Source organism: Lepisma saccharinum, chromosome 4 (assembly GCF_977018435.1).
Source record: "Lepisma saccharinum chromosome 4, izLepSacc3.1, whole genome shotgun sequence".
In the NCBI taxonomy this organism is placed as follows: Eukaryota; Metazoa; Arthropoda; class Insecta; order Zygentoma; family Lepismatidae; genus Lepisma; species Lepisma saccharinum.
Window position 1 is genome coordinate 77,814,374 of NC_139232.1, and position 27,992 is coordinate 77,842,365.

General features: G+C 38.3%; 1 protein-coding gene across 1 annotated transcript; it reads left to right on the forward strand.

Annotated features, from left to right (window-relative positions):
• Positions 1 to 27,949, forward strand: LOC145987219 (uncharacterized). The gene is made up of 5 exons (XM_083121738.1): positions 1 to 179; positions 18,125 to 18,153; positions 25,675 to 25,797; positions 26,480 to 26,609; positions 27,664 to 27,949. Exons 1-5 carry the CDS (start codon positions 91 to 93, stop codon positions 27,770 to 27,772), a joined length of 480 nt encoding a protein of 159 aa, XP_082977864.1. The 5' UTR covers positions 1 to 90; the 3' UTR covers positions 27,773 to 27,949.
• Positions 27,950 to 27,992: the final 43 nt, after the last annotated feature.

A 27,992-nucleotide genomic window follows, 5' to 3' on the forward strand; every position in this document is an offset into this window, starting at 1 on the left:
TAGTAAAGACTGTCATGCAGGGATCAAAGGCTATTGAAACACAGAAACAATGTTAAGTTAACTGTATTTGTCTAATGACGTGTTGAGTCCATGTCAGGCGGTTTCTTCTGTGCATTTGACAGCAGAAGACAGGAATCAGAACACGCAGTAAACAGCACAACAGCTACATTTTTCTCGAGGTAAGTTTGCCATGTGAAACATTATAAAGTAAACTAACAATGAAAATTAATATTGATCGTTCATACAGGGTGTTGCAAAAATGGTAAGTGAAAAATGTGCGTTCTGCATACTTTATATTGGAGCATCCTGTATATTAACACTGAATTTTATTGCCGTTCATTGAGTTAAAACAATAAAGTTGCAAATTATTTGTTATACATTTGCATGCATGGTATATCAGGCCTTAGTATAGTCCATTCTGAGTAAGGTTTCCCATGGTACTTTTCACAAAGAACGGAAAGAACGATAACGTTGTGTGCACACGTGATAGAAATAATCTTCAACAACAAGTACTTGTTCTTGTCAAATGTCGCTCGAATGTTCAGAATGATTCACTCACTACTGAATCACATTTAATAATGGTAAAAGAAAACAGCGTCAGCATCAATGTAGAACCTGCTTCAAGACTGATAACAGTAGAGGAACCTCAAGTTCCCCTTATGCAAATGGGAAGGATATAAATTTGAGACCTGATCAAAAAAGGGAAACGATCGAAAGAAAATTCAAGGTAAAATATTTTGTAAATAAATTTTCACTATTTTCATTTATGAATTACAATAAAATTTAGGGCTGAGCCGATACCGATGTCTCAGCCGATATCAGTGGTATCGGCATCGGAAAGTATCGGTTGGAATTTGTTTACCGATACCGGCCGATAATTTGCCGGCATTTTGGTCTTTCACGGAGTCAGCAAAAATATCGTGCGACACTTTCGCGGAGTCAAATTATCCTGGAAGTTAAGCAAAATTCGAAGTTTATTTTGCACCTGTTTGTGTGCAAAAACTGAATTTTGTAATAATATAACATGTAATTCTCAAATATTTTAAAGCAAAAATCGTGGAAAATTGATGCATATAATTAGAGTGGAATACTCACACACTAATATATTAATCTATATTTTGAATAACTTTTAATTATCGTAATTTTCAAGCATCGGTATCGGTGGGAATCAGTGAGAGTATCGGTATCGGTATCGGTTCAAAGTGGTATCGGCTCAGCCCTAATAAAACAACAATATTGTACAGTGGAACCTTGATAACTCGAATCTCAACATCTCGAATTCCTTGATAAGTCGAATTTTTTGTAATCCCCTTGAATTGTCCATAACACTCAATACTAATTTTACCTCAACAACTCCAATAAAACCTTGATGAGACGAATTTTTGTACAGGGTATGGGATGCCTATGGAGCTCAATAACTCGATGGTAGAGTATCAAAAACCTCTATAACTCGAAGTTTTAGTCTCACGGACCTCAATAAGTCGAAGTGTAGGGTGCGTATCTTATTTGACCGCCCTGAAAAATTTCAAAGTCCGGAATTCGTAAATTTGGCAACATAGCTCTTCAGAGCCAACTAAGAGTAGCCAACTTTGCAACATTTCTTCTTCCTGAATGAAAACGCTCGTGATTTTTTTTTCATTCTTTCACATTCCATAAAGTAAAGATACTCTAAAGCAGTAATAAAATATATGAGTAGACAAAAAAAATGTTAAGTAGAAATACGAATGTTGAAAATATTTCAAGATTCTTCGTTTTTGAATTTGAAAATAGAAAAATGTATGTGCATTGTGAAACACTGAACAGGTTCTCATCCACCTGGAAAGAATTGCGGTCACATTTGAATGCAAGAAGGCAAATTTAGGATGATTTTATGCGAAATGTTTAGTGCACAACACCAAACGATTCTGCAAAGTGTGTCTTTTCCTTGGTTCTTTGCGAAAAATGGTTCGAAACTCCGGCACAATGTTGCTTCAACTGAGATTAACGTGTTTTACTGAGTTTTCTGTTAGCAATCTCCTGGAGTAGTTGGTTAGATGACACTTTCGTTTTTTTACTGTTTTCGTCAAGATCGAAACATCGTAGGTTCAAATCCCACCCTTTCCTTATTATTTTTTCCTTTTTATTTACCGAGTACGAAGTGTTCTAATAACGTAATACAATATTATATGATATTACTGTAAATATTTATGCGATGCATGTTCAGTGGCGGCGATTGGGTTCCAAAACTGATGGGGCAAGGTTGGGGAGGGAGGAGGGGGGAGGGCAAGGACAGTTTATTTCCCTTTGTAGATAATGTTTAGCTGGGTCATCTGCCCCTCCACACTCCATAATCGTTACCACTGTGCATGCCTCAAGTAATGCTTCTACTAATGTTTTTAATCTTTCAGTGATTGGCAGGATTTTGGGAAATACAACTTTTCCTTTCATTCAGTTGTTGTTATAAGTTAACACATATTAAGAACTTACATGTCAACTTTCTGCATCCGGAAATGCTGGACATAAATCGCATAAATATCAACGGAAATATCCAAGAAACGTAGATAAGCATTCTCGTCCAAAGCCGTTTACTTCCCGCAAAAGATTTTGCAAGGAAGTAGGTTTGAACCCATGACCTTCCATTCCATAAGCAAACGATCACCCTACACCACACGGTTCACGTTATTTTATGCACTCGGCTCGTATCCCACTTTAAACTTTAGGTCCAGTCCCGATTAGCCTTACTATGCATAAAGTTGACTTAAAACACCAAATCAACCAATTCACATCCTTTCAGAGTGGGCCTTCTATGATACTGTAGTCGGCCAGCATCCGAAAATACAGTTCTGCTTCGCGTATACCAGAGTGTAATTGCATTTAATATTGTGACTATTTTTACTTTAAAACTACAGATTAAAGCGATAATAGTGTCCAGAAAAAGAACCTCAAAGTAGATCTTCATACAAAGTATTTTAATCCATTGCCAAACATTTCAGTTAAGAATAATGTTATGCTTTTCCATTGACCGTATTTTCAATTCGTGGTGAATTTGCTAAAAGGACCATGTCAAGAAATCTAAATATGTAAGTTTTACTAGTAAATGCATTTAAAATGCACGAAACAACAGGGGAGGAGGAAAATAAACCTAAAAAATAAGTAAAAATGCAACAAAAACTGTTAAAAATACTGACAAATAAACTAAAAGCCATAAAAGGCCGAAAAATGAAAAAAATGTAAAATAGAAAGTTTTTTCCGGCTCTAACTGAAGGGAAACGGACATAATATCAGGTTTAGCATTGTTTTTACGGGTCATAAAAAAAGTTGATTTTTCATCAACTTCGGGACCCTAATTAGTAATTATGACCATTGAAAAAGTTGGAGGTAGCTTACTTAAAATTCTCTTCCTGAGGGATCGTATCGTCCCATATCTCCACTTTATAATACAGAAAAAAATCAAGTTCATATTTCGAAAATGACTTGGAGTTTTCCACCACGAAAACATATTTTTCATAGTTTGAAGTTCGTTAGTATTATGTTTCAAGGTTTCCATTGTTATAATTTCAAAAATATTTTATATTTCATACGTTGAATATCCATTTCCTCTCTCTTTTCATACAGTCTTTGGAAAAAAGCTGAAGTTTCTTGTCAAACGGGGTCTGGTTCAAATGACTCCTTTTCGTTCTCCTGTTGCTACTTTAAACAAACAACAAAATACTTCGTAACTAAACGATTGCTTGTTCAAAACACGGAATTTTTACACAATTTACAAAATATGACAAAACGCCAATAGACATGTTCATCATTTTTCCCTTCAGCGTTTCTCGATTTTATCTGAATTCGTTTCCTCATGAAAATTGCCATGAGAAAATTATAGACATGACATTATGTGTGAATTGGTTTCTTCAAACTGGTAGCAAATTTTAACAAGAGCTACCTGGAGAAGAGGTAGCGTGCTTGATTCTTACGAGGAAGGTCGTAGGTTCGATTCTCCACCTAGGTAGGATTTTTTTCAGGAGTATATCGTTTGGTGTGAGACCTACTATAATGGCTGGGGATACGTCGAGTTGACCCCCCGACTATTCCAATACTGGTTGAAGATCTCCACGCTTAGAGGTGACGAAGGAAAGCGTGGGAGGGAGACCGGCAGTCTTTAGGTATGCCTAGACCCTTCATGGTCTGTTGCGCAACGGATTAATTATTTATTATATCGTTGGGTGTAAAGTTTATCCACCGTGCTAAGAAGTTAACATTGGTCTCTGTATTTCACGAGAGGAAAGAAAATAGTAAGAGAAAGTTATTTTGATGATAGGAGGAAGTCACATGCCACGTGGAATGCGCAGAATCAAGTTACATAGAGCTAAGTCTGTAATGGTGGTTTCGAATATTGCAAAGTTAGTGCGGAAAGTTTGTTATATCTGATACTCGTACTTTCTGTCTCAAAGAAGACAAACATTTTAGATACAAAGCAGTAAGGAATTAACGATCATTACAAGGTTTTGAATTTTTTGTTTGTCACTCTCTATATAAATACTTATTAGTAGTTTCTTATCGAATCGGCCTTCGTCGCAATAACAATTTACTTATGTTAATTAGCGATTTACTATTACTTTTAGACGCATGGTAAGATGGTGGTGAGGGATAGACAACAGTCATTACGAAGGAACGGACATAAAAAAACCAATCTTAGCAATGTGAACTCATTAAACGCTCTCCTTCGTTACAGTACTGCACTACATCACTACTTAACATAACTGTATATTTTTTTAGTATATCGAAATCAAATAATCAATATTTTAGGTGTCAGTGAAGAACAAACAATACATAACTGAAATAACATTACATTTTGCATCCTGAATACATATATGTGACTCGCGTACTTTCGACGTGGCCTTTGGCCACGTCTTGTACGCTCGCATGCGTGACCTTCGGCCACGTTGTGGGCGCAATCATCTTATACATGGGGTTCTTCATAGATCTTAATGACTTTGAAAATGTCTGCATGTTGTATTGGATGGTGGGGAACATGTGTATATGTTCGCTAATTTGAAAAGTTTAGAAAGTAACTTTGTGTGTGTATGGGCTCTAATAAGGTACAAATATTCAAAATATTATTGTATATTTTCTTAATAATAAACTGAGTAAGTAATAACCGTTTCAAGATAAATAGTTGGATGTGTTTGCATAAACGAATTCAATAGCGACACTAAATTGAAAATGCAATATTTACGTCTTTTGTCATTTTCACATTTTTGAACGTAATTGGATAATAACTGTGTTCCGTCATTCCCCCCAAATTCCTACCTTGCCTCTGTAATAAATTCTGACGCTCGTATTTTGAAATACGAAAAGTCTAGCATAATTCACTTACAGTAGTAGAAAATAAACTTTCTTTAAGTTCCCTAGCAACGTCCGTTTCTATGGACAACAACAGGCACGGCAAGCTCTAAGGAATTGCATGTCATTATACCCCCTAAACATTTAGTTAAAACAAGCACGATGTAGATATTTACGCATTGAGTATATAACAATATATACGTAATTGTATCTGGGCTGAAACTCCTTATTATGTAGATGTCACCCTTGTTTCATTCACCTTTTCAAAGCCACGAGTTCATTCATCTGTGTGCTATTGATCTGTGAGAAATATAATGTATCTCGACAATTAAGAATTGAAGGAAACAATGTATGCTGCAAAAAAATGTCCGTGGCAACGGTTGCCAAGGACGTGAGAAAAGGGCATTTTCACCCTTAAGGAAGGGCCGATTGAGCGATTTTTGAATTTTCTCGGTCATTTGGGACGATTTCATGGGAGGTCGTAATCGGGCGTTTTTCGCCTCCGGGGCTTCCTTCACGGAGAACATTTATGTCAGTGAGTCAGTGAGTGAGTGGTGGGATTGGGGCTTTATATATATTGGATTTGTGATTTAATCATGATGTGTGTGTTAACACAACATATGAACAATAACTAAAAAGAAAAGTTTTAACTTTAAATCCTGGAAATCTCCAACTTCTAAGGGGAAATATGAGCAGAAGGGACGTCCCTCAAGTGTGCATTGGATTCATTTTTCAAATATTCTAATATCAACGGTATCTGTTCAGCAAACAAAAAAATGAAAAAAAGAAAGAGGAGAGGGCGGGATTTGAACCGCGACCTTTCACGCTTGACGAAAAATGAGGATAGCAGAGCCTAACCAACTGCTCTACGTTAACGTCATGACGTGATACCATCAAAAACATGAACGTTTATGAAGACTCCCACCTTCCTGTGTTTCAAGCACATTTTCTTGACAAGTCGTGTAAAATATATGTTTTTGAGAACTGTTCGATATTATGCAAGGTATTGTAAATAAAATGTCGCATCAACTCCTCACAAATTTGCTTCTTTCTGCACAAACTTGATGGCAATTTCCTGCAGTTGGAGAAAAACTCTGTTCAGTGTTTCAAACCCCCCAAATTTCAAGTCGAGCAAGCAGAATCGTAAATATTCTTCAAGGTTATTTTTCCAATTTATTATTTCTGTTTGATTGCGTATTATAATAGCGGTTTATAGTTTCTAAGTTCATGGAAAGTGTTTAATTGAAAACCTATCACCGCAGCTTTTTTCGTCTAGTGAATGAACCTACTCAAAGTTGGCTAATCTCTCCTGGAGCTGAAGTGCAATGTTGCTAAGTTTACGATTTCGGGACTTAGAATTCTTTCGAGGCGGTCAAATAAGATGTTGCGAAGTGTACAATGTCAGGTGATCAACAATCGTGTTGGGACTTGAACTCCCCCACCCTGCCGTGTATGTAACCATCATTGTTAATGTGTTTAGACCTCTATACCTCGATGTCGGCGATTTTGGCCCTCAATAACTCGAACCTTGGTAAGTCAAAATCCTTGAAACCTCGATTTTTTTCTTGTTCCCCTCAGGTTGGAGTTATCAAGGTTCCACTGTATTATCAATAACTCATTTTTTTAGAAATCAAATTGAACTGAAGGAACTGCCTAACGGCAACTTTGTTATTCATCACCGCGCCAGAAAATGGACAAACAGGAGAATTTTGTCTCTTGCAATTTGAAAAGCATGGGGATGTCCTTCCTGAACCATAAAATACTCGTAATTGTAATTAACCCAGAAAGTCATAGCCACCTGCAGCTAAATCTTCCTGTTCGTGCCGTTTCGGGGACCATGGTGTCCGTGCAGCGCCAGATGAAAAGACGTTACAAACAAGAAGAGAAATACGTAGAATTTTCAGCGAAAAATGCAGGCTCGACCAGGACTAGAACCTGGGTCTCTCGCATACCGTGCCATTGCTCGGTCTGGCCTCGCCTGATTTTCCGAAGAAATAAAAAAATCCTGCGTACGCCAGTGCATGTGACCAGTGTTGAGTTTCAATGACATGGAATTTATTACATATTACTACTTAGCAGTTAAAAAAAATGGATGATACTTAAATTCGTTCATGATTTTGGCTTTTAAGTAGACTGAATCAATGGCTAATTTACTAAAAACCCAGAAAAAGCACGTTCTACGTTAAAGTGAATGAAAGAAAGACACAGTGAACATGGTTGCCAAATTTCTTAGCTATTGTCCGAATGCTTTGCCAGGTTATTGAAATATTCGTGGGGATTTTTCTATTTCCAGATGGGAATTCCATTTCCCCTTTCCAGGGCCACCCCTGAATTCATCACTGTTCATCGGATGATCCATGGCCATCCTTAATCCGAGGGAGGCCGGAGCCTTCAATTTGGCAACCCTGTAAACCATGACGTCAGCCGGCCGCTGTTACTCGGAAGAAACATTAGAGAAAAAAGAATAATTTTTATTTAGCCTATTCATCCTGTAATCACTTCATTCGCCCTAATTGTATTCGCTAGTGTATTCAACGTGATTTTTTCATAAGTAAAGCAGTATGTTATTAAGTTGTGAAAAATATACATTACATTTTTTGAGCCGCATACTAGCATTTCACGGAGCATTCCGTACGTTTCACATGTGGTGAATCAGCAAATATAATAAATATCCAATATTGATGTCATTAATATTCTTAATTATCATGTGCAAAATAAGTTAGCGACGTCGAAGAGCTATAACCAAGACACTAAGGCTTAAAACATGTTTACGCAAAAAGCAAATTCCACGCTGAGAAAAGTTGTGTGCGTGAGGCACCACACGGTAAGCTCTTTATTTGCACAAGGGTCAAACTACAACACTCAACAAGAATTCGGGAAACAATACAAACCCAAACAAACCTCTAGAGCATAAAACTACCTAACCTAAGAAAAACAGTACAACACAAAAACACTAATTCCTTCACTGTAACCACATACATATCTCCGCAAGAGAAAAACAACGGAAATGTAACACCTTCTCATTTCTAAGCCATGCAAAGTTATCCACTTTCTCGCAGGGAGTACATAGTCACCAGCACTCGGCATTATTTTATCTTTGTACATAGGTTACATGGGCCATGAGCGTATTTAAGGGAGGGGGTCAACGGGTCCAACCCCCCCCCCCACTTTGGTTCAGTAAAATTACCAGATTACCTGTTCTATCCGCTATGCACAGAGACTTGTTCTTAAAAATTTCTTCAGACTTATTTTGTTCTCATAAATTATAAGCGTATAGAACGAGATACGGATGGCAACGAAATTAATTCCACACACCAGATGGGACTGCAAAGCAAATGTCTGCAATTTCCTGATAGTTTCGGAATTTCTCTGTAAAATGCTTAAAAAACTCCTGACACTTCACAAATTCTACAATGCCACATGTAATTTCTGCCCAAAGCAGCTGCTTGTAAACTTATAGCGCGAACAATATAATTTCATTAGAAGTTCCCGATATGGTTTTTTACCATTCAAGATTCAAGTATTCCCCAGCTTCTAATTTTTTGATAATTTGAAATTTCCCAATTGTTTGATAATCCCGAAAGTCGATAAACCATTTTCCAAACTCTAGATCGGAATCCCTATTGGAGATTGTAACTGCATCTGGGTTAGCTTCAGCTATCAGTACTTCTATTCTGTCTTGGTTGAGTGGGTGTGGATTTAGAAAAAAAAAGTAGTTGGTGAAGAATATGATGGTGCTGATGTAATGGGTGGTAGAATTAAGGGGGTGAGATAGATTTCAGAGAAGTGTCCAAAAGCAATTTTTGTACATTGTTCAGCACACATTTTAACAGGGACGTAGCTAGGTTAATCAGTTTGGGGGGGGGGGGGCGAAACGTAAGATTTTTTCTATCAAACTATTATAAATTAACGAACTATTTATACACCATATAGGCCTATGCTGTATACATACATTATATATGTATGTGTGTGTGTATATATATAGTCTTGGAAAGAAAAGGATCAAGGGCCTCCTCGGTGGCGCATGGTAGCATCGTCGCCTTGTAATCAAAGGGTTCCGGGTTCGATACCCGGTGGATGCTCATAGTGGTTCGGATCCCACTTTACACTGTAGAACCAGTGCCGATTAGCCTTACTGTCTATAAAGTGGACTTAAAATACCAACTCAATCAATCAATAAATTGGAAAGGAACATCATTTTCTTCTGTAACCCCCAACAGTCTACGAATATACTCTCGCGAAATACACAGCCATTATTCGAGAAACGAAATGCAGAATGAACTCATTAGCTTAATGGCTTATAGAACAAGAACAAATATATTAGTCTTTAGATTTGTAAATTTGCTGGAAAAAAATTGAGAATTAAATAAAACCCTTTTCCGTGGTTTTAGATATGAAGTGCTGGAACCAGGATTACAAGTATTGGCAACAGTGCAAATATGAAATGTGTGCGTAATGAGTTCAAGCGAGGCATCTCATGTATACAGTTCATACCGGAATCGAATCCGGTATCTCTTAGTTCAAGGGGCGGGCCAGAGTCTTCTATGGCATCTGATTGTTCACTTGGGAAATGATGATGATAAGAAATTATATGGACACGTCCAATTTCTCAAAATTAATCTTATTTGTGTGTGGAAAACTGAATATATGATGGCACTGGATAAAACAAAGTTCCCACACGCTCAAATAATTAAGATCTCGTCTTTGGTTCGGCAGGTTCAACAACCTGCCCGGGTTCGATTCCCGATAGAGGCACATAGTTGTTCGAATCTCACTTTAAACTGTAGGTCCACTCCCGATTAGCCTTACTGTGCATAAAGTGGACTTAAAACACCAGTTCAATTAATAAAGCAATCGAAAGGTTCAAGGTTCGATCGCTGGTGGTCAGGCCGGTAGCCAGAATTTGATTTCGGAAGGGGCTTATCCCTTATCGGCAGCCGCCATCTAAAGACGAAAAGGTTGCGGGGAGAAGTAAATGCGCTGAAGATGAATTTCTTGGTATATTGCAACTTACCATATACAAGATGTTTAATCCTGTTAATGGAATATATTTAATCTCAACTACATATTATTAAAATCAGATATTTGTAGGATTTCGGGAAAAGACTGCAGCCCCTGAGCCCCTTCCCTGTGTATGTGCCTGCTAATATTAGTTCCAAAATTTCTGTGCTCTTCCAACATCGTGTGGACAATTTGGGAAGTACTTGAAAGCGATATGGAAGCTTTCAAACTTTGGGACTCGATGTGATGACCATGCGCAACCGAATGAAAGAACTCTTCGCAGGCCTTCTCACTCAATATTAATTTTACTGACTAATTGTAAGTTTTTCTCGGCCTCCTCGATGACGCAGTGGTAGCGTCGCCGCCTTGCAATCAAGGGGTCCCGGGTTCGATACCCGGTGGAGGCACATAGTGGTTCGGATCCCCGATTAGCCTTACTGTGCATACAGTGGACTTAAAACACGAACTCGATAATTGGAAGGTTTTAGAAAAACTAAACATGGCTTTTTATGCATCATACAACTTTGCTTCTTTTCACCTGCTTTTACAGTTGTTCTTCCTAAGAATTCCACTGAGTATAACACGCTACGAAACCAGAGGTTCAAGGTTCGGACATTGGACAGGTATGGTTGTATCATGTCTGTCCCATCGCTATTCCTTCGGTTCATCATTCATCCTCATCGTTGCATTTAACCCAAGAGGTAGAAAAGCGGCGTAATATAGAAATATATAAATGATTGATTTGGTTTATTTTACTTCGCTTTTCTGACACTTTTTGGCTAATCGTGAAGATGAAGATGAAAATGAGTGATGTGAAATTGATGAGAGAACCATCATAAAGAACACACACGCCCAGCCCGGGATTCGAATCCAGGACCCCTGGCATCGTAATGCATCTTGTTAACTACTACACAACACATAGAAACAGAAAATGCTTGATAAGTTATTTGCTTCTCCATAACTCATTACTATATTATAAGTATTATTCGCTGTATGTCTAGGGATTGATTATATTTGTATGTTTGGCCAACCTAGCCACCTAAGCAGCATCAGATTCCGCATTTGCAGGTGGAGGCTAAATGAAGAAAAATCACAGAAAGTCAGAAATATATACAAATGTTGTAACATAATACTTACAGAGCATGCAGACGGCTGTAAAAACAATTGCTACATACCTATTTTTCTTCCTTAAATGAAACGTGGTTTATTCTTCATTATTCATAAGATCAACCACCCTGGGAATCGAACCCAGGATCTTGTGTGGTAGTCAGACTCTATTTTAGAATACCAATATGTTGGATATTTGGTCGATCAGTCGATCCTGATCCATTGTTTCCAGAGGAAGACAATCTGGCAGCTTCTCATTCGACATTTCACTCGCGATGTAGGAAAACGAGATCACAAACACTTCGTGATGCTATCTTCTCGCTTTTACAGACGTTTACCACCGCTCGGACAACAAATCCTACTTCAAACTGGCAGATATCAACTGTCCACCAAATCAACAGATGAACCGACCGTTTCGATGTTTCTCCGAATTTTCAGGAAGTGGCCTTTCCCTCCTTGCAGGGCAGGTCATTAGCAGGAGGGTTAAGTGCATGTGAGAAGAACCGCTATGTCATTCATTTCCGCGCCGAAAAAGGGACAAGCAATAGAATACTGTTCTTGGAATTTGAAACGAATGGGGATATCTTTTCTGAAGCATAAAATAATTAACGAAGAAAGTTCTAGCCACCCGTAGCTAAATCTTCCTGTTTGTGTCGTCCTTTCGGCACCCATGGAGCCAGTGCAGGGCCAGATGAAGAGAAAGTGCGGGGTTTTTTTTGGGGGGGGGGATCCTGGATCTGGTGTGCAGCAGGGAGAAAAAGTCCATTTTCAATAGGTCTCAAACTTCCCTGACAGGGGCGGACCACAAAACCATTAACTGCATCCCCTTCCAATACATCTATTTGTGTTCAACAAGCAAGAAACAGGGAAATAAGAAAGAAATGCCTTTCTTGGGTTCGTGCTACTGAAAATTGAAGAAGTGTTTCAAACTACAAGCAAAATTTACTGAAGAATCATTTTGCAATTTGTCATCAAAGTAAAATTTCCAGCAAATACAGAACAGTTTCCCGGGGCCACGTGGACGTTTGCCTGGGCCCCCCCTAACGACGTCCCTGCATTTTAACCCTTGCTATTGCCCATTTCCGTGGAATTTCTGTGTTATTGAGACTGTCAAATCAGTTATAAATTTTTCCCATAGGGTCTTCTCATAGGAGCAGCTCCTCGTGGTTAGCACATCGTGGGTCCCGGGTTCGAAACCAGGAATGGGCATGTGCGTTTGTGAGTGTCCTTTCATCAATTTCATCACGTCATCACTCATTCAGATCTTCGGAAATTAGCCAAAAGTGGCACAAAAAGCGAAGTAAAATAATGCAAATGAATCAATCAATCTTCTCAAAGTAATTTGGTTGTAAAAAAAGCAGTGCAAGATAGCTAGGGAAGTTCTGTAACGTTCTCAAGTTGTTTGACACAAGATGGGCAGAAAAGTATCAATACTCAGTAGGGTGACTTGTGAAATCGTATACACTAATAGTAGAATTTTTTTTACTGTTGTCCATTTTTGGATCATTTTGTAGAAGAAATGAACCCAAGTTTCTCTGAACACTGTCAACACATTGAAAAATTGCAACAACTTATTTCAATCTGAAATGCCTATTCCTCATTCATTGGAACAGTGTGTCAAAATGTTGTATGGCCTGGTTGATATTTTTTACATTTTCAAATCTGAATGAAAAATGTGGCAAACAGTAATTGAAAATACATGTCCAGCGTCTGCATTGTAGGCAGTAGAAAATTGTGACAAGGTATTGCACTCAAATATGCACAATGTTGGTGATCTTTGCTACACTGCCAGTTTCATCTTCAACACCCGAGAGAGTGTGTTTAACATTAAGGAGGTCGAAATAATGTCCTCGCAATTCAACGGGAGATCCTCGACTAATGGACCCTGCACCGATGATGTTATTTTCAATTTTGTAGCAAGAAGGAAAATACTAATTCTAACATTGTAATTCTTTCTTAAAGAGAAGCTGGGATTAGCTTTTTTAAAAGTATTTTCTGCTCACTTTATGTAGAAAAGTTAGAAGTTTGTAGATAGACTTAATTTTATAAATGTGTGACCTTTCATGTGGTGGCAGAGTGGATTTTGATAGCCAGATCATACCTAGGGACGATATACGTCCCAGATTTTCAGGCACAATCCCGGAATGGTATCATTTGTCCCGGTGTTCCGAATAGTTTCTTCGGGATGCACAAATGTCCTGGAATCGGGTGGGAAAGAAGAAATGATTAAGACTAAACTCATTTTACAAAACAATCTAACTCTACATTGACCACTCCATCTTCATAATACAAGAGTTAACGAGATACAGACAGTACTGCAAACATCTTTGACTTCACGATGGCGCCGCCGTCTGCTAGCAGTGCTGAATTTCAGTTACGCTTCTCTTCCATTGTATAGTAACCTGCTTACTATAAAGAGTCAGTGGGGTGTAAGGGGTGCTCCTTCCACGTAGTGCACCCAATAGTGAACCCCACTTCCAGGTAGTACACCCTGAACTGCAGACTAACGAGGCTCTGGCGACTGGCCCCATGGTCAGTATAATTTTGTTTGTGTTGTCCTGTGTTTTGTCCTTATTTGTGCTGAGTGCTCCTTTACAGCCTCAGCTTTTAACGAAAGTCAGAACGATTTTAGTTATGCAACCTTAGAGTTGTTTATGTGTAACGATAAGGGGCTGGACCCAGTATAATGTTTGTTTGAGTTGCTGTTTTAAGTCCACTTTATGCACAGTAAGGCTAATCGGGACTGGACCTACAGTTTAAAGTGGGATCCGAACCACTTGTGCCTCCACCGGGTATCGAACCCGGGACCCCTTGATTACAAGGCAAAGACGCTACCACTGCGCCATGGGGGAGGCCCCCCAGTATAATGTGACGGGTGCAAAATAGCCTTAGTGCTGACGCATCCAAAATTTTAACTTCAAATCAAATCAAAATAAAGAGTCAGTGCTTTGTGCCTCTGTTCACTCCGCAGTTTTCAAATAAAGTTCCCACACAATGTGGGGTGTAAATGACAATTACCGGTATGTTGTACATATATACAACTTTATAGGGTTCAGCCCCCCCCCCACCCCCCGCGCTCCCTAACAAGCTACCGGTCAGTAGTGTACAGGATTTTCACTTATGAAATATAGGAACCCAAATTGAACCAAAAGTTGAATCCCCCCCCCTTACGTGAACTATATATACGCCCATGACATGAGCTATATGTTTATCACATCCTCAACTATTTTGTACGTCTTATGGACCATTTACACGAGGCCAATTGTGAAGACTTTCCACTAAGCCAATCCAACATTGGCATCGTGTGAATAGAGGCAATCCAAGTGAATGGAATGTCTCCAGCCATTGTCTCAAGCCACTCCACTAAATTAGAATGGTTTCAAGGTTTTCGGCGCCAGTAGTCATTGGATTGGCTTAGTGGAATGTCTTCACAATTGGCCTGGTGTAAATGGTCCATTACTTTTAGAACTTTAAGGCCAGTGTGTTAGGTCATTTAAATATTTAGTTGTTATAGAGGTTCGAATGTCATTCCGAAATGCTAGCAAATAAAATAAGGTCAAACTACACATTATTGGAAAGTTCCATACTGCGTATGAAATCAGGGGCGGATCCAGGATTCAGTTTTTGGAAGGGCACCAATTTCCAAAAGTGTACATATAAATACTAATGAAGATTACAGTACTACTTTAAAGTTTACCATGGTGAAACAAGTCTTTTATACTTTAATATTTCTTTAAGTACCAATTCCAGTCATCTGTACATGCGGCCAAGTTATTAAGAACAAATATATTTAAAAAATACATTGTAAAAAAAAGACAATATATTAAAAATAGCGTATTCCTCGCGAACACAAAAACGCACAAGTTTCAAATTATAAACAGTCCGTTTTACTTCATTTCTTAATTATTTTTTGCTTTATAATTAGTTTAATGTAGCACCTGAGTCCTTTTCAGTAACATGCATGATACATGATAAAGCTGCTAGTAATTTGGACACCAGTTTAACTTTTCAATCGGCAAATAATTGGAACTTACTTTTACATTTTGACATTTACCTCACCCTACAAATACTGTAGCTGTAGTTTTCGTGAATGTTTCCTTGCAAATATGTCAATAACCTCCTCTAGTTTCACTTGGTAATTATCTTTATGGATGTTCAGGAGAGCCAAACGAATCAATCGTTCATTACCATTGTAGATCTAAGGTAGGTATTGATTTTTCGCAGATTGGAGAATGAACGCTCAGCTGTAGCCGTTGTGACTCGAATCACACACAACAGGTAAAACAAACTTCTAATGTTGGAATACAAGAAAGAAAATTTGTACGCCTCTGCAGGATTAGTTGGGGTAGATTTTTCCAATAACCAGAATCGTCTCCATAACTTGAGTTCCCCTTCTAATGCTAAAATAGACTGCACATCATCTTCATAAAATTTAGCTGCCTCAATTATATCTTTAGCTGGGTCATCTTCTTCAACAATGAATTTCGGAATTACTTTCTGTAGAGTGATTAAGACTTCAATCTGGTTTCTTTGAAATCTATAATCAAATTCAGATATTAATTAATCCAGAAAAGGGATGAACGCAACACATCTGAAATAATCGATGACATTCTTTGAGGGAATATCTGACCTATGTCTTTGATTCTGTGCAATTCTTGGGATTTTTACATCAACATTCAGCTCTTCAGCAAGTGCTTTCCTGAAAGACTTTATCAAACTCTTGAGCACTGTTCTTTCTTATATCCAATAGAGATGAGTAAACAATGTAAAGTAAAGAAGAGAACATTGTTGAATAAGTGGAAGCTTAGTTCTGATCTCTCCACCTGCATATAGTTTTGGGTAGGATAATGCGCTTTAAACCTTACTTTCACGCCCTTTGATTCTTACATGACGGAACAAAGAATAGGGAGAAACTTTACAAACGATTTATTATGAAAGAAACCAACTCTCAACGGCATACGGAGCACCAACTTTCAACATGTTCGGGGACACCAACTTCCAATGGTGTCGTGGGCACCAACTTTCAACAATGCACAGGGGGCACCAACTTCAAATGATGTTTGACACTCGGCAAGTTTTAACGATATAAGTGTACACATACTTAATAAGAATTTTTATTTTATTAATTTTGTAAATTACATATTACGAGTATAATTTGTTCGAGCATTTGTGTCCCCCTCTCTGGATCCGCCACTGTATGAAATGCAAGGTTGACTTTGTGTTTTCTGCTTATTTCCAGTTATTTAATGGCAAATTTCTATTTCTATTGTTAATGTATGTTTTCCACTTACATCGTAATGTCAATCCAGATTTGGAAAAATATAGACATTTTACACAGATTCCCTTGTTTCTTTAAGAGTCAACATCAATTTTGCTATTCGCGCCCATGCTATGTAGCTTGATGTTTAGGCCGACGAGACAGCGTTGCCACATTTCAGGATTCCGGCCTCTATCAAGCTGGCCGTGGATGATCCCTGCCATTGTCAGACATGGTAGTGATTGCTGCCACAACAATTTTAAGCAATCCGATTGGCTGACGTGTCGTGACGTCATTAGTGTGAGCACAGACAATATGGGGTTAGGTTAGATAGGAGAAGATGCCACACATCTCGTTTTACAATGTCCTAATTTCGACAGAGAACGAGATAAATTAGATATATAATGGTTTGCGTCGCCATGGAGTTCCATTCCCTACATCTCTAACTGCCCTGCTCACGGATCCCATTCCTCCCACTATATGGCTTCTTTATGGATATGCAAGAAGATGTAATTTGACGATCTAGCCAAAAGTATATATATATGTGTTTTTTTCTTTTTGTGAAAAATAAGTGCATAGTGAACTTGATACATTTTGCAAAAAACTCAGAAAGATGACTAAAATCGACTAAAGTTGATAGGGTCAGAAAAAAAAAGAAAGTAGATAGGAGAAGAAGAAGAAAAAGTGCTGTGGTACTAATTCCCAAGGTTATTAGAAGTATCTAATTCCAACCGTCAGAAATAGTACGGCAAGATTTCTCAACAAAAGACAATAAGTTTCAACCTTTCCACAGCTCTACACCTAATATACGTTTGTTCGGTGAGATGTTCTTTGGGACAACCTCATTAGATCAGAGGACTCATTATCTAGTTGTGGTAAATTCGTAGCTATCTTAACGAGTTCTCTTCTTGTATAATCTTTATGATGGATGACATAAGGCGAGGGAACTTGTGCAAGACACTATCTTCCGCAGGAAAAGGAAGTGGGCCCTGTTACTATCAACACTCTCGCAGTCTCAGGATATTTGCATGCAAGAACTTGCTACTTCTTCATACAAAGCACTGTTCTGCGTGAAGAGTTGGTCGTCTTTTCAACCATTCAGGTAAGGCCTACTTTAGATCCCATTTCAACATGTGGAGAACAGTAGTATCCAGCAATGCTGAACTTGATGCTGCGTATATACTACATAATGTAGGAAATGTGAATAAGATCTTCAAGTAAAATTCTATTTATGTATCTATGGCGGTAATCGGTCCATCGGTGAGTTGATGTGTAAAGGGTGTTGTTTCCACGTACTACACCCAACTGTCAACCTCACTTCCACGTAGTAGTACACCCTGGACTGCATTTTGCAGACTAACGAAGCTCTGACGTCTGGACATACGGCCAGTATAATCCTTGTAGGACTGTGTGTGTGTTATCATGTGTTTTGTCTTTATATGTGCCGAGTGCCTCTACAGCGTCAGCATTTAACCAAGGTAAGAATATTTTAATACTCAGACACGGGTTTTGTAGTAAAGGTAAGGGGCTGGACCCCGTATAATGTGCAAAATAGCCCAAGTGCTGACGCACCCAAAATTTTAAATTCAATCAATCATTTAATCGGTGAGCTCTTATAGCTAAACTAATAACAATCGTTCCTCAAAACCAGGCTTGTTAAAGGTCCAGGAATTTTAAATAAATTCAATTCCAATCCAGGACAGAAAATCAGCAAGCGTAAATGGGTTCTGGACCGTAAAGAACATTTTTATCTGTAAAGTATTTCAATTCGGTCCAGGAACATTTTTTTCTGGATGAATTTAAATACGGTCCAGGAACTTTTTTCCCGGATGTTTAAATTGGGTCCAAGTTCCGTATTGAAATGAAACATTACGCAACTTGGACCGAATTTAAATTGTACGAGAAAAAGGTTCCGGTCCTATAGCGCCAATGGAACCTAAAAGAATTTATGGGTTCCTGGACCAACAACCCTGCTCAAAACAGAGGAACAAATATTCCTCAGGGTAATTTCATACTTTTCAAGATATATTCATGTATAGATTATATGTAACGTCCGCCGATTTTTCTCATACTTTTACTTTTTATTTTATGATTGGGGATGGGGGGGGGGGGCTGTAGTCCCTTCAGCGCTTATTTTGGACACGCCATTGATCAAGAGACATATCCTGACCGTTTTCAGAATCAAGCTTAGTTTTAGGTCGCGACATCTTCACTAGCTACTCCACCTCTTCAGTCGATATAGCACCTGATTGCCACTCAGTTTGGAACCTGGATCTGCGACTCGCCCAGCCTCTCGTCATGAACCCAGGCCCGTAGCCAGGAATTCTTTGTAGGGGGCGAAGTCAATCCTAGAGGGGGCAAATGTTTAATATATTGTGTCGCATTGGCAGATATAGCAGGGTACACAAGAGGTACTTGCCCCCTCCCCCAAAAGAGATAAATAACGGAAAATGTAACAAACAAAAAAACTTCGAGCAACATCAAATAGCAATATTTCGATAATGACCTTTCCAGATTGCCAAAGAATATAAAGTTTAACATAAATAGGCTAATAAGGACTGTATCTACTTGATATTTACAGGTCGATAATGTTAATAGATGATTAATATGTACCAACAGCTTTGGGCCTCTCTGCAGAAATGATTAAGGGAGTCCATTATAAAACATGCTTCATAATGATTTTATCTTAGTTTCCAGTATGCAAGATTTTTACGCACAAAGGAATCAGGGACGGTGCCAGAAATTTTCGACTGGGTGGGCAGAAGCACTATATTCATAGATTAGGGTGGGCAGTATAAATCAAGACCATATATAGTATATACGTGTATGTAAGACGTATGTATCCCCTCTCTCTTACACTCCCGATTCTCCTCTTACTTCTTTCCCCTTTCCTTATCCTGTTTTCCTCTTTATTCTTTTCTAATCTATCCTCCCATCTTGTTCCATTTCCTTTCTCTTTGTCTCTGATGAACACAATTATTTCAAGGAAGTGTTTAGCCTGTGCAGCCATACATTTTTACCACATTATTTCATGCATGTTAATACAGTGAAATAAATGTGAATTAGGTTTAAGCTTGTGTTGCAAATACAAGGCACATACTTGATTTTATATAGTCGGTGACAGTGATAGATTGATTTGATTGGTTGATTGATTTGCTTTATTTTACTTCGCTTTTTGTGCCACTTTTGGCTAATTTGCGAAGATGTGGATGAGTGATGACATGATGAAATTGATGAATGGACACTCACTCACAAACATCCATGTCCAGGCCGGGATTCGAACTCAGGACCCCTGGCATCGTAGCGCGATGTGCTAACCACTCTGCCACGGGAGCCGGAGCGACAGTGATAGAAAGTGCGATGGTAGACAATCGTAAAGTTTCTCATAATTGAAGATATGTTCCTGAGCATAGTTTTTCATTGTATGAGTTTTTGACTGAAAGAGTTTTCTTATTCCTTTGGGGATCACTTTCCTTAGCTTACAAGGTTTGCACAACTGACAAATCTATCTGAATGTTTGTAGTAGTGGCGATTGGGTGCTAACATTTGAGGGCAAGGACAATATACTTTTTCTTGGTAGAAAAGGCTTAGCATAAAGAGGCCATAGTGCGGGTGCAAAAAGTGGCAACATGTGGCGGGGGAACTGCATCTCCCACTTCCCGCTCCTCCTAATCGCCGCCACTGCATGTTTGGATTAAAGTGAACGTCTGTCTTATTAGGAACGATTTAAAACACACACGGAAAACCAATAAATTCTTTGTTCGTTGTCCATGAAGAATTCCTAGGCTATTTTGACAAAATATCACTCATAAGTAATAAACAAGTAAGCTTGAAAAATCTGTTCAGAATTGAAGAGATTATTAGCTAAGTTGCTATTCGTTTTCTGAACTCTCATGTTACTAATGCTGGAGAAGCAACATACGTATGGTTACATGGACATTTTTTTGAGGTAACAAAATGATTTAGGACACAAGGAATTCATCGAAGTTGATCACCGTAACAGCAATAATTCATATATTTTTTATAGATGACTTGGGTTGTATGGCGTGACCATTTCGAATACACTAGAATGTCAATCTGTGCAGCATACTCTAGAAACTTTATTCTTTCAGGGCAACAAGTCCCTGGAGCTTGGAACCACTGTCAAAGTAATAATTTATGAGGGTTTGTATTTTGAGTGTCAGAATGTATTTCTTTTCGCCCCTTCGTTACTTTCATCTAATCACAATTGAAATGACTTAAAATAAAAAATGACTTAAAATAAAACAAATCAACCAGAACTTACTCTTCCAAAAATGGAGTTTCGTTAGTTCATACCTCTTAGAAAGTTGAGGTGGTAGTTTCAATTGTACAGTGTTTCTTAGTGGATCAAGGCAGCTAATTCCGTGAACAATGACGTTGTTTTCTGAAAGTCTCAATTTGTCTCAGGCAATCACCCTGTTAAAATGGACGCATCTTCTGTGGTGATAAAATTATACGTTTGGTGCGAGTTCTTTCTATATATTTTTCCCCAATGGCATAACGCTGTTGCATAAAATGAAGAGGTCATGTGTTGGACTCCCCCTCTCCTGGTGGAAGCACAATGCACACTGGTTCGGACTACACGTTAAACTATAGGTTTAGTCCCGATTAGCCCATCTGAGCATAAAAGTGGGCTTAAAAACAAACTAACAAAATCATCTTCTGGATACTTCGTGACATAACTTTTTTTCTTTACTTCAGCTGCATCTACAGATTCTGTCGACATTTTCGGCTGATTCGTGTGGCAAAATTTGTGTGTCGAAAGAAGATTTCTAAATATGATAAGCCAGTCATTAGCAATTGAATAATTCCGTAGCTTTTTCCATACATAACTGGTTTATTAAAATGTATTCACTTCGGTATTGTAGTGATTATTGTGATTCGTTCTTATTAGTAGAACGAATATGAAGTTGATATTTCGGATATTGATATTTGAAGATGACATGTATCTAAAAATTGTAATGAAATAAAAAAGGACACTTCTGGAATTTCAATGCAGAGCTAATTAAAACTATACTATACTCTCTAGCATAGTTAAACCCGAATGTTTATGGTTGCAGATACACAAGCCTTCAATCTGTTTCTATCCTGGGCAAGATCAATCCAATCTTTCCTATCCTTACTGATTTCTTTTAGGTCCAACTCAACGTTATCCCTCCATCTTTGTCTTGGCCTTCCTACTGGTCTCTTACCATCAGGTTTCCCAACAAGAATCCTGTAAACTATTCTTTCCTCTGCCATTCGTGTCACATGGCCTGTCCATGTAATTCTTCTTGATTAAATTATTCTAATAATAATAATAATAATAATTAAAAAGTCGAAATAATTTATTGTGTTGCTGGAGAAGTAACGCTAAGATGGTGTTTTTATTTGTTTATTTGGAGATTATTTTAACAATACTCAGGCTGGGATTTATATACGTATGTGGAGGCCCGGAGCTTACAGCACCAAGACCTCACTCCAATCCCCTCTACACAGTTTCAGTTATAACTTCTTGCCACGTTACATGGTGTGGTTTGTTATTATATTTTTACCACATCCGAAGTACCTAATTTTTTCATTATGTGGTATTTTTCAAAGCAGTCTTCCCCAGTGAAGGCCCGGAGCTGCAGTCCTCAAGTTTACCCTAAATTCTGATCTAATCTTGATCATACCCTGCATAAGCCTACTAGCTGCTTTTAATCATGGAAGTATTAATTTGATCACAATTTTTGTTTCAATAGTTCTAGTAATCACTTTCACTTTCTAATGAGAAAATTGGCTTTATATGGGATGATAATACACGTATGTGAACATTTCTAGAATAGTTAATATTCACAAGTAAAATGTACATGTTATGAACACCAGAATGCACTTATTTATTGAATCATTCCTATATCCTCAAGTATATGTACTTATTGAATTTGATTGGGTGGGCAATCGGGTGGGCACAGGATTTTTTGGGTGGGCGCTTGCCCACCCGTGCCCACCCCTGTCGCCGTCCCTGAAAGGAATCTAACGAGAATCCGACAACACCATTGTGTTGTGTTATGCAAGAAAAATCGCATTAATTAAATAATAATGGTTAAATATTATCTACACTTTGATGAATTGTGTAAAAAATTGTAATACATTATTTTGTACTTGCTAAATCATTAAAACACGGGTCCCTTAGTCCACCACGGACTCTTATTTCCTTCAAAGGGGAGACTCTTGAATCACTACAGACAATGTTTGCATACCGGTTACGTTAACCATTTTGCAAAATATTGTGTTAATTGTATTATATTATAGTTGAAATACATGATTTGACACCTGACAAACAAATATGAATCCCTTGATTGGTCAATGACTTCTTGGATTACAGTGTCATCATTAATATTTCATATTAAGTTTCATAGAAAGAAATTGTTTTAATAGGCCGCAAATAATTTTACGGGGCGCCATGGCATTCTCTTTAACATTTTTTTTCATATAGATTGTTTGACTCCCAGGGCCGGCTCCCGCCGCCCCATAGCTATGGCTATGAACTTGGACTATAAGAATAGCAGAGATTGCGAGCAAAGGAAGCAAGAAAATTTTACGAAATGTATTTTTATTTGTATAAAATTTTAAATCGAGGGGGGCAATTGCCCATCTGTGTCCCTTGCAAGTGCCCTTGGCCGTTTGGAAGAAAAAATGCAAGGAACACATAGAAACTAATTCCATCATGAGTACCCAATTGTCCTGCTATTCTTAGATTCTCCTAGTCTTGTTTTTTTACTTCAATGTTTGCTTCCCCTAGAATGGACTTCCGTCCAAGATCGAGGGGGGGGGGACAATGCCCCCTGTGGTTGCGGCACTGTTTATGTGTGTCTCCATCAATTTCGCGTCATCACTCATTGTTGCGATTAGCTAGAAGTGGCAGAAAAGCAACGCTAAGTAACAAAAATCAAATATCCACTCCCTCTTTCTGAATCACTATTATCAAAAGGTAGACTTGGGAAACAAAAATTTAAGCAGTTCATAGCAACAGATCCAAGAAAAACATCCAAACACATTAGGCACTATTAATACAAGAGTACTCAAACTGTCGCAACTGTTCTAGATACTGAAAATTGCAAAATCATTTCCCGAAGTCTGAATCTGGACGGGAATTTTTCCTCCTAATCCTGATACGACATTATACGGAATCCCATACACCCTAATAAATCACAAAATCAGGGTTGTTGAAGGTCCAGGAACCCATAAATTCTAATGGGTTCTATTCGGTTCCGATGCAGGACCGGAATCTTTTTTCTCGCACAATTTAAATTCGGTCCAAGTTGCGTATTGTTACATTGAAAAAAGTTCCTGGACCGAATTTAAATTCTTCCGAAAAAAAAAGGTTCCTGGACCGAATTGAAATTCATTAGGAAAAAAAAGGTTCCTGGACCGTATTCAAATTGATCCGAAAAAAGGTTCCGTGATCGAATTGAAATGCTTTAAATATGAAAAAGTTATACACTGTCTAGAACTCTTTTACGTTTCCTGATTTTCTCTTCCAGTCAGGGACTGAATTTATTTACAATTCGTAGACCAGGATTGACCGATTGAAAGTTGCCTTCTAAAAATGTCCTCGAGTACGTTTACATTGGAATATCCCTCTAAGTAGTTCAAAGGGTGTGTAAAAAGGCACTAGTGTGAACGTTCGTACGGGCGGATGTGCTGAACGATGCGATTTCCCAACACTTTCGCTTTTGGCACTTACAACGTTTACCACGTTTGGTCCTCAATTGTTTATCGTCCGGTCCGTATTCGATCCAAGTTGCGTATTGTTTCATTTCAATACGGAACTTGGACCCTATTTAACTAATTCTGAAAAAAGGTTCCTCGACCGTATTTAAATTCATCCGGAAAAAAGGTTCCTGGACAGTATTTAAATAGATAAAAAGGTTCTTTTCGGTCCAGAACCCATTTACGCTTGATGATTTTCTCTCCTGGACCGGAATTGAATTTATTTAAAATTCCTGAACCTTTAACAACCCTGCACAAAATCGATAAGTGTCTTTGTTATGTTGCTAGAGTAACACATGATATAATTGTAAAGATTAGTGAGAATTTCAGGTAGGAATGTGTTCTGTATTTTCACAGGGGAGCCAAAGCAGGCTCTCGAGGGGGGCAGTTGCCCCCTACCCCCCCCTCTAGCTACGGGCCTGCATGAACCTGAAGGATAAAGGCGGTTTGAGTGTAGATCGCACCACCTCCATTATGGTCAAGATCGAGAATGTGCGAGGCCTTACCCTCACATCTCATATTGGCTTTATTATACACGTACTAGTATGCTCCAACGCACAGAGAATAATCTAGCTTTCTTTTCTACTCTATGTCCATGCTAATTTTTCAAATATTTATGCAATATTCATGGTTCTCTGTTCACTGAAAATCGAGCAGTTATTTAATCTGTTGATATTACAACTGAAAAATGTAAAAATGACCGGACCATGAAGTAAGATAGGGGTGTGAACGTACAGCTTCATAGATGCAAGGATGGATGAGTCAACGAAACAGTTCAGTTGAACTCACTTCCAGACAGCAGAAACCATTTCCATGTTTACCTGAAACGCAGCAGCCCCCCCTCCCCCCCCCCCGCAACACACACACGAAGAAGACTGTCAACGTAACTTTCCAAGTATATTGTAACGTTCTATCCAACAATTGGCGTTTCTGCACACTGGCAGCGCCGGAGAGGGGCAGGGGCGATCCCTTCCCCCGTCGGTCAATCTGTCTCCCAGCAAAAACGGAAAGCAAGATAAATAAAGGCTATTTTATCCTAAATTAACATTTTGGGTGGTATTTATGTGTATATTATAAATGTGGCTGCCCCTCAGAAAATATTCCTGCTCCCTTGTGCTTCCACTTGTTGGCCTTACTGCTACTGTAATTGATTAACTCTAAAATGTAAGACCAAGTTGATGACCAAGAGATTGTTCCTGTTAAACCTTCCATGGAATACAACTTAATTGCATATTAAATTCCAGGTACGCGTCTGTGTAAGTGGGCAAATTTCTTCTGTGGAGAAATGTTCCGATTGGTGGTTCTTCTGTCGCTGGCGTCCATGGCATTCGCTTGGGTTGCTACTGGGGACTCCGATCTACATTCTGGTAAAGTATTTTCGCGCTACAATTTCAAAATTTGAATTATATGAAGGCTTTCTAGATATCTCAGGCGGGCGAGGGGTGGGTGGGGGGCAAGTGCCCCTCTCTGCGGTCGCCCTTGTAAGGGTATACTGAAAGCAAACAATGTTCACTCGATTTAATTGATAGTCAGCAAGAGAAAAAAATATCTGAAGGAGGTATTGCTCTAAGGCTACTTTGTTTTCTGGAAATGCTGTTTGCTTATGTCTGGGCAAGCATTATTAACAAGCAGAAATATTCAATAATAAATAAAATCTTAAAATATAACAAAAATGCCACTGTACTCTATAAAAGTACTAAAAGTGTTCAAAATGACCAAAATTACCTTTCAATGGGAAGTGAGGAAAATGCAGAAAAATGACGAAACAAATTTAATCAATTATTTTATGATACATATATTTACATTGTCGAGCAATCATTCACCTTGTTTATATATAAAAAGGTAAACATCATCAAACTCCTTTTCTCAATAATAAGACTATCCATTATGTCTTTGAACCACCTCTAAGTTATGTATATTCTCAACATGGTCTCAAAATTTTGCGATTATATAATTAATGAAAAATATTTACTAAATTAATGGAGGGGGGATTGATAAGTCTGGCAATGTCTACAAACAATATCCTAATGCTCGGCTTGTCTCCTACAGATTATCCTGGCAAGTGTTATTCCCGAGACCTGGATCAAGCTTACAGCCCGGGAGAAACTTGGAAAATCCCTGGCTGTGTCGAAGTCACGTGCTCCCAATCCAACGGCAAATTGTTGGTTCATTATGCTGGGTACGTGACTGCATTTAGTAATAATAATAACAACAACAATAATTATACCTCTTTACTCCGTGGGAGAGGTTCAGCCGCTGTCTGCTTTACCACCAATTCTCACCTTGTGTTTATAAACCGTAAGGCCCGGTTGCAAGGGGGTCTTCCCATAATCCTTGGTTATCACCAAAATCAAATCAACTGTTTCAGAACAGGTAGTAGGTATTCACACCGAATTTGGAATCTCTCTAGTTACTTATATCTTATTTTAAAATTTACGTGTAATGGCATGTAAAAAGAACATTTAGGAGGAGATTCAAACTCTGTAGCACATAGCCTATATACGTTGTTTGAGTAAAGTGAAGTATGCAAGACTGGTGATGCATGATCCATAGAAATGTTATCATACCTAACATGAGCACAAAGAAAAAATCAGATGACACACGATTTATTCCAACTGAAAAAGGGTATATTCGGGTCTTTGAGTTTGAATTGATGTTTCAAGTCCTCCTTATGCCCAGACGGTTCTTAAAACAGGAAGTAATACAATAAGCGATTGCACTTAACCTCGTACAACGAAATGTATGTATAGTTAACGTCAGAGAGCCATTGAATTCTGCATTTGAATTAATCCGAATGAACTTTTTTCTTCTTTAATTAAGAAACACTTTTTTACGCAGACGTAAAAAATGGTTGAAGATTATTTCATTCTCTTTCGATCTTCATGCCTTCTCCCCTTTTCTTCTGTTTCTCCATACGTTTTCTATTTTCTCTATTTCTGTCTCATTTATTACATTCTCTTTCTTTGTATTCCTGTCTCATCGACTCTATCTTCTCTACGTGTTTAGGATTCTTCCATTACTAAAAATGTATCTCAATATGTCTCGTGTAGACTCTATGGATGGGCATTATGGTTAGGCTAAGACTATTTCAGGGTGTGCTTAAGCCCGCTCTTCCATGCGGTGACGACGCCACTGATATCAATGCTATTTACTAACCAAATATTATCTTCTTACTCTACGCAATAAGAAAAGTACACTTCTGCTTCCATTCATGCAGTTGTTATGATTTTCAGGTGCTCGCCAATGGCTCCGCCTCCACCCTGCCGCATAGAGACAGATGAGAGCTTGGCGTATCCAGACTGTTGCGGAACCCTTGTCTGTCCGGAGGACCAAGAAATATAACTGGATTCACATAGGCCAATTTGGAATGAAATAGAACTGTGCACTCAAAAATAATGTAATGTTATATCAACGTGTGTGACAAAATTAGTTCATTTTCAGAAACCAGCTTGAAATTAAATGTTTTGAGTTTGCTTTAACTTTTTTGTTCTATAAATATAAAACATAATTTCTCCACGACGTTCATTTGAATTATTACTTTTAGGAGAACACCACATCATTA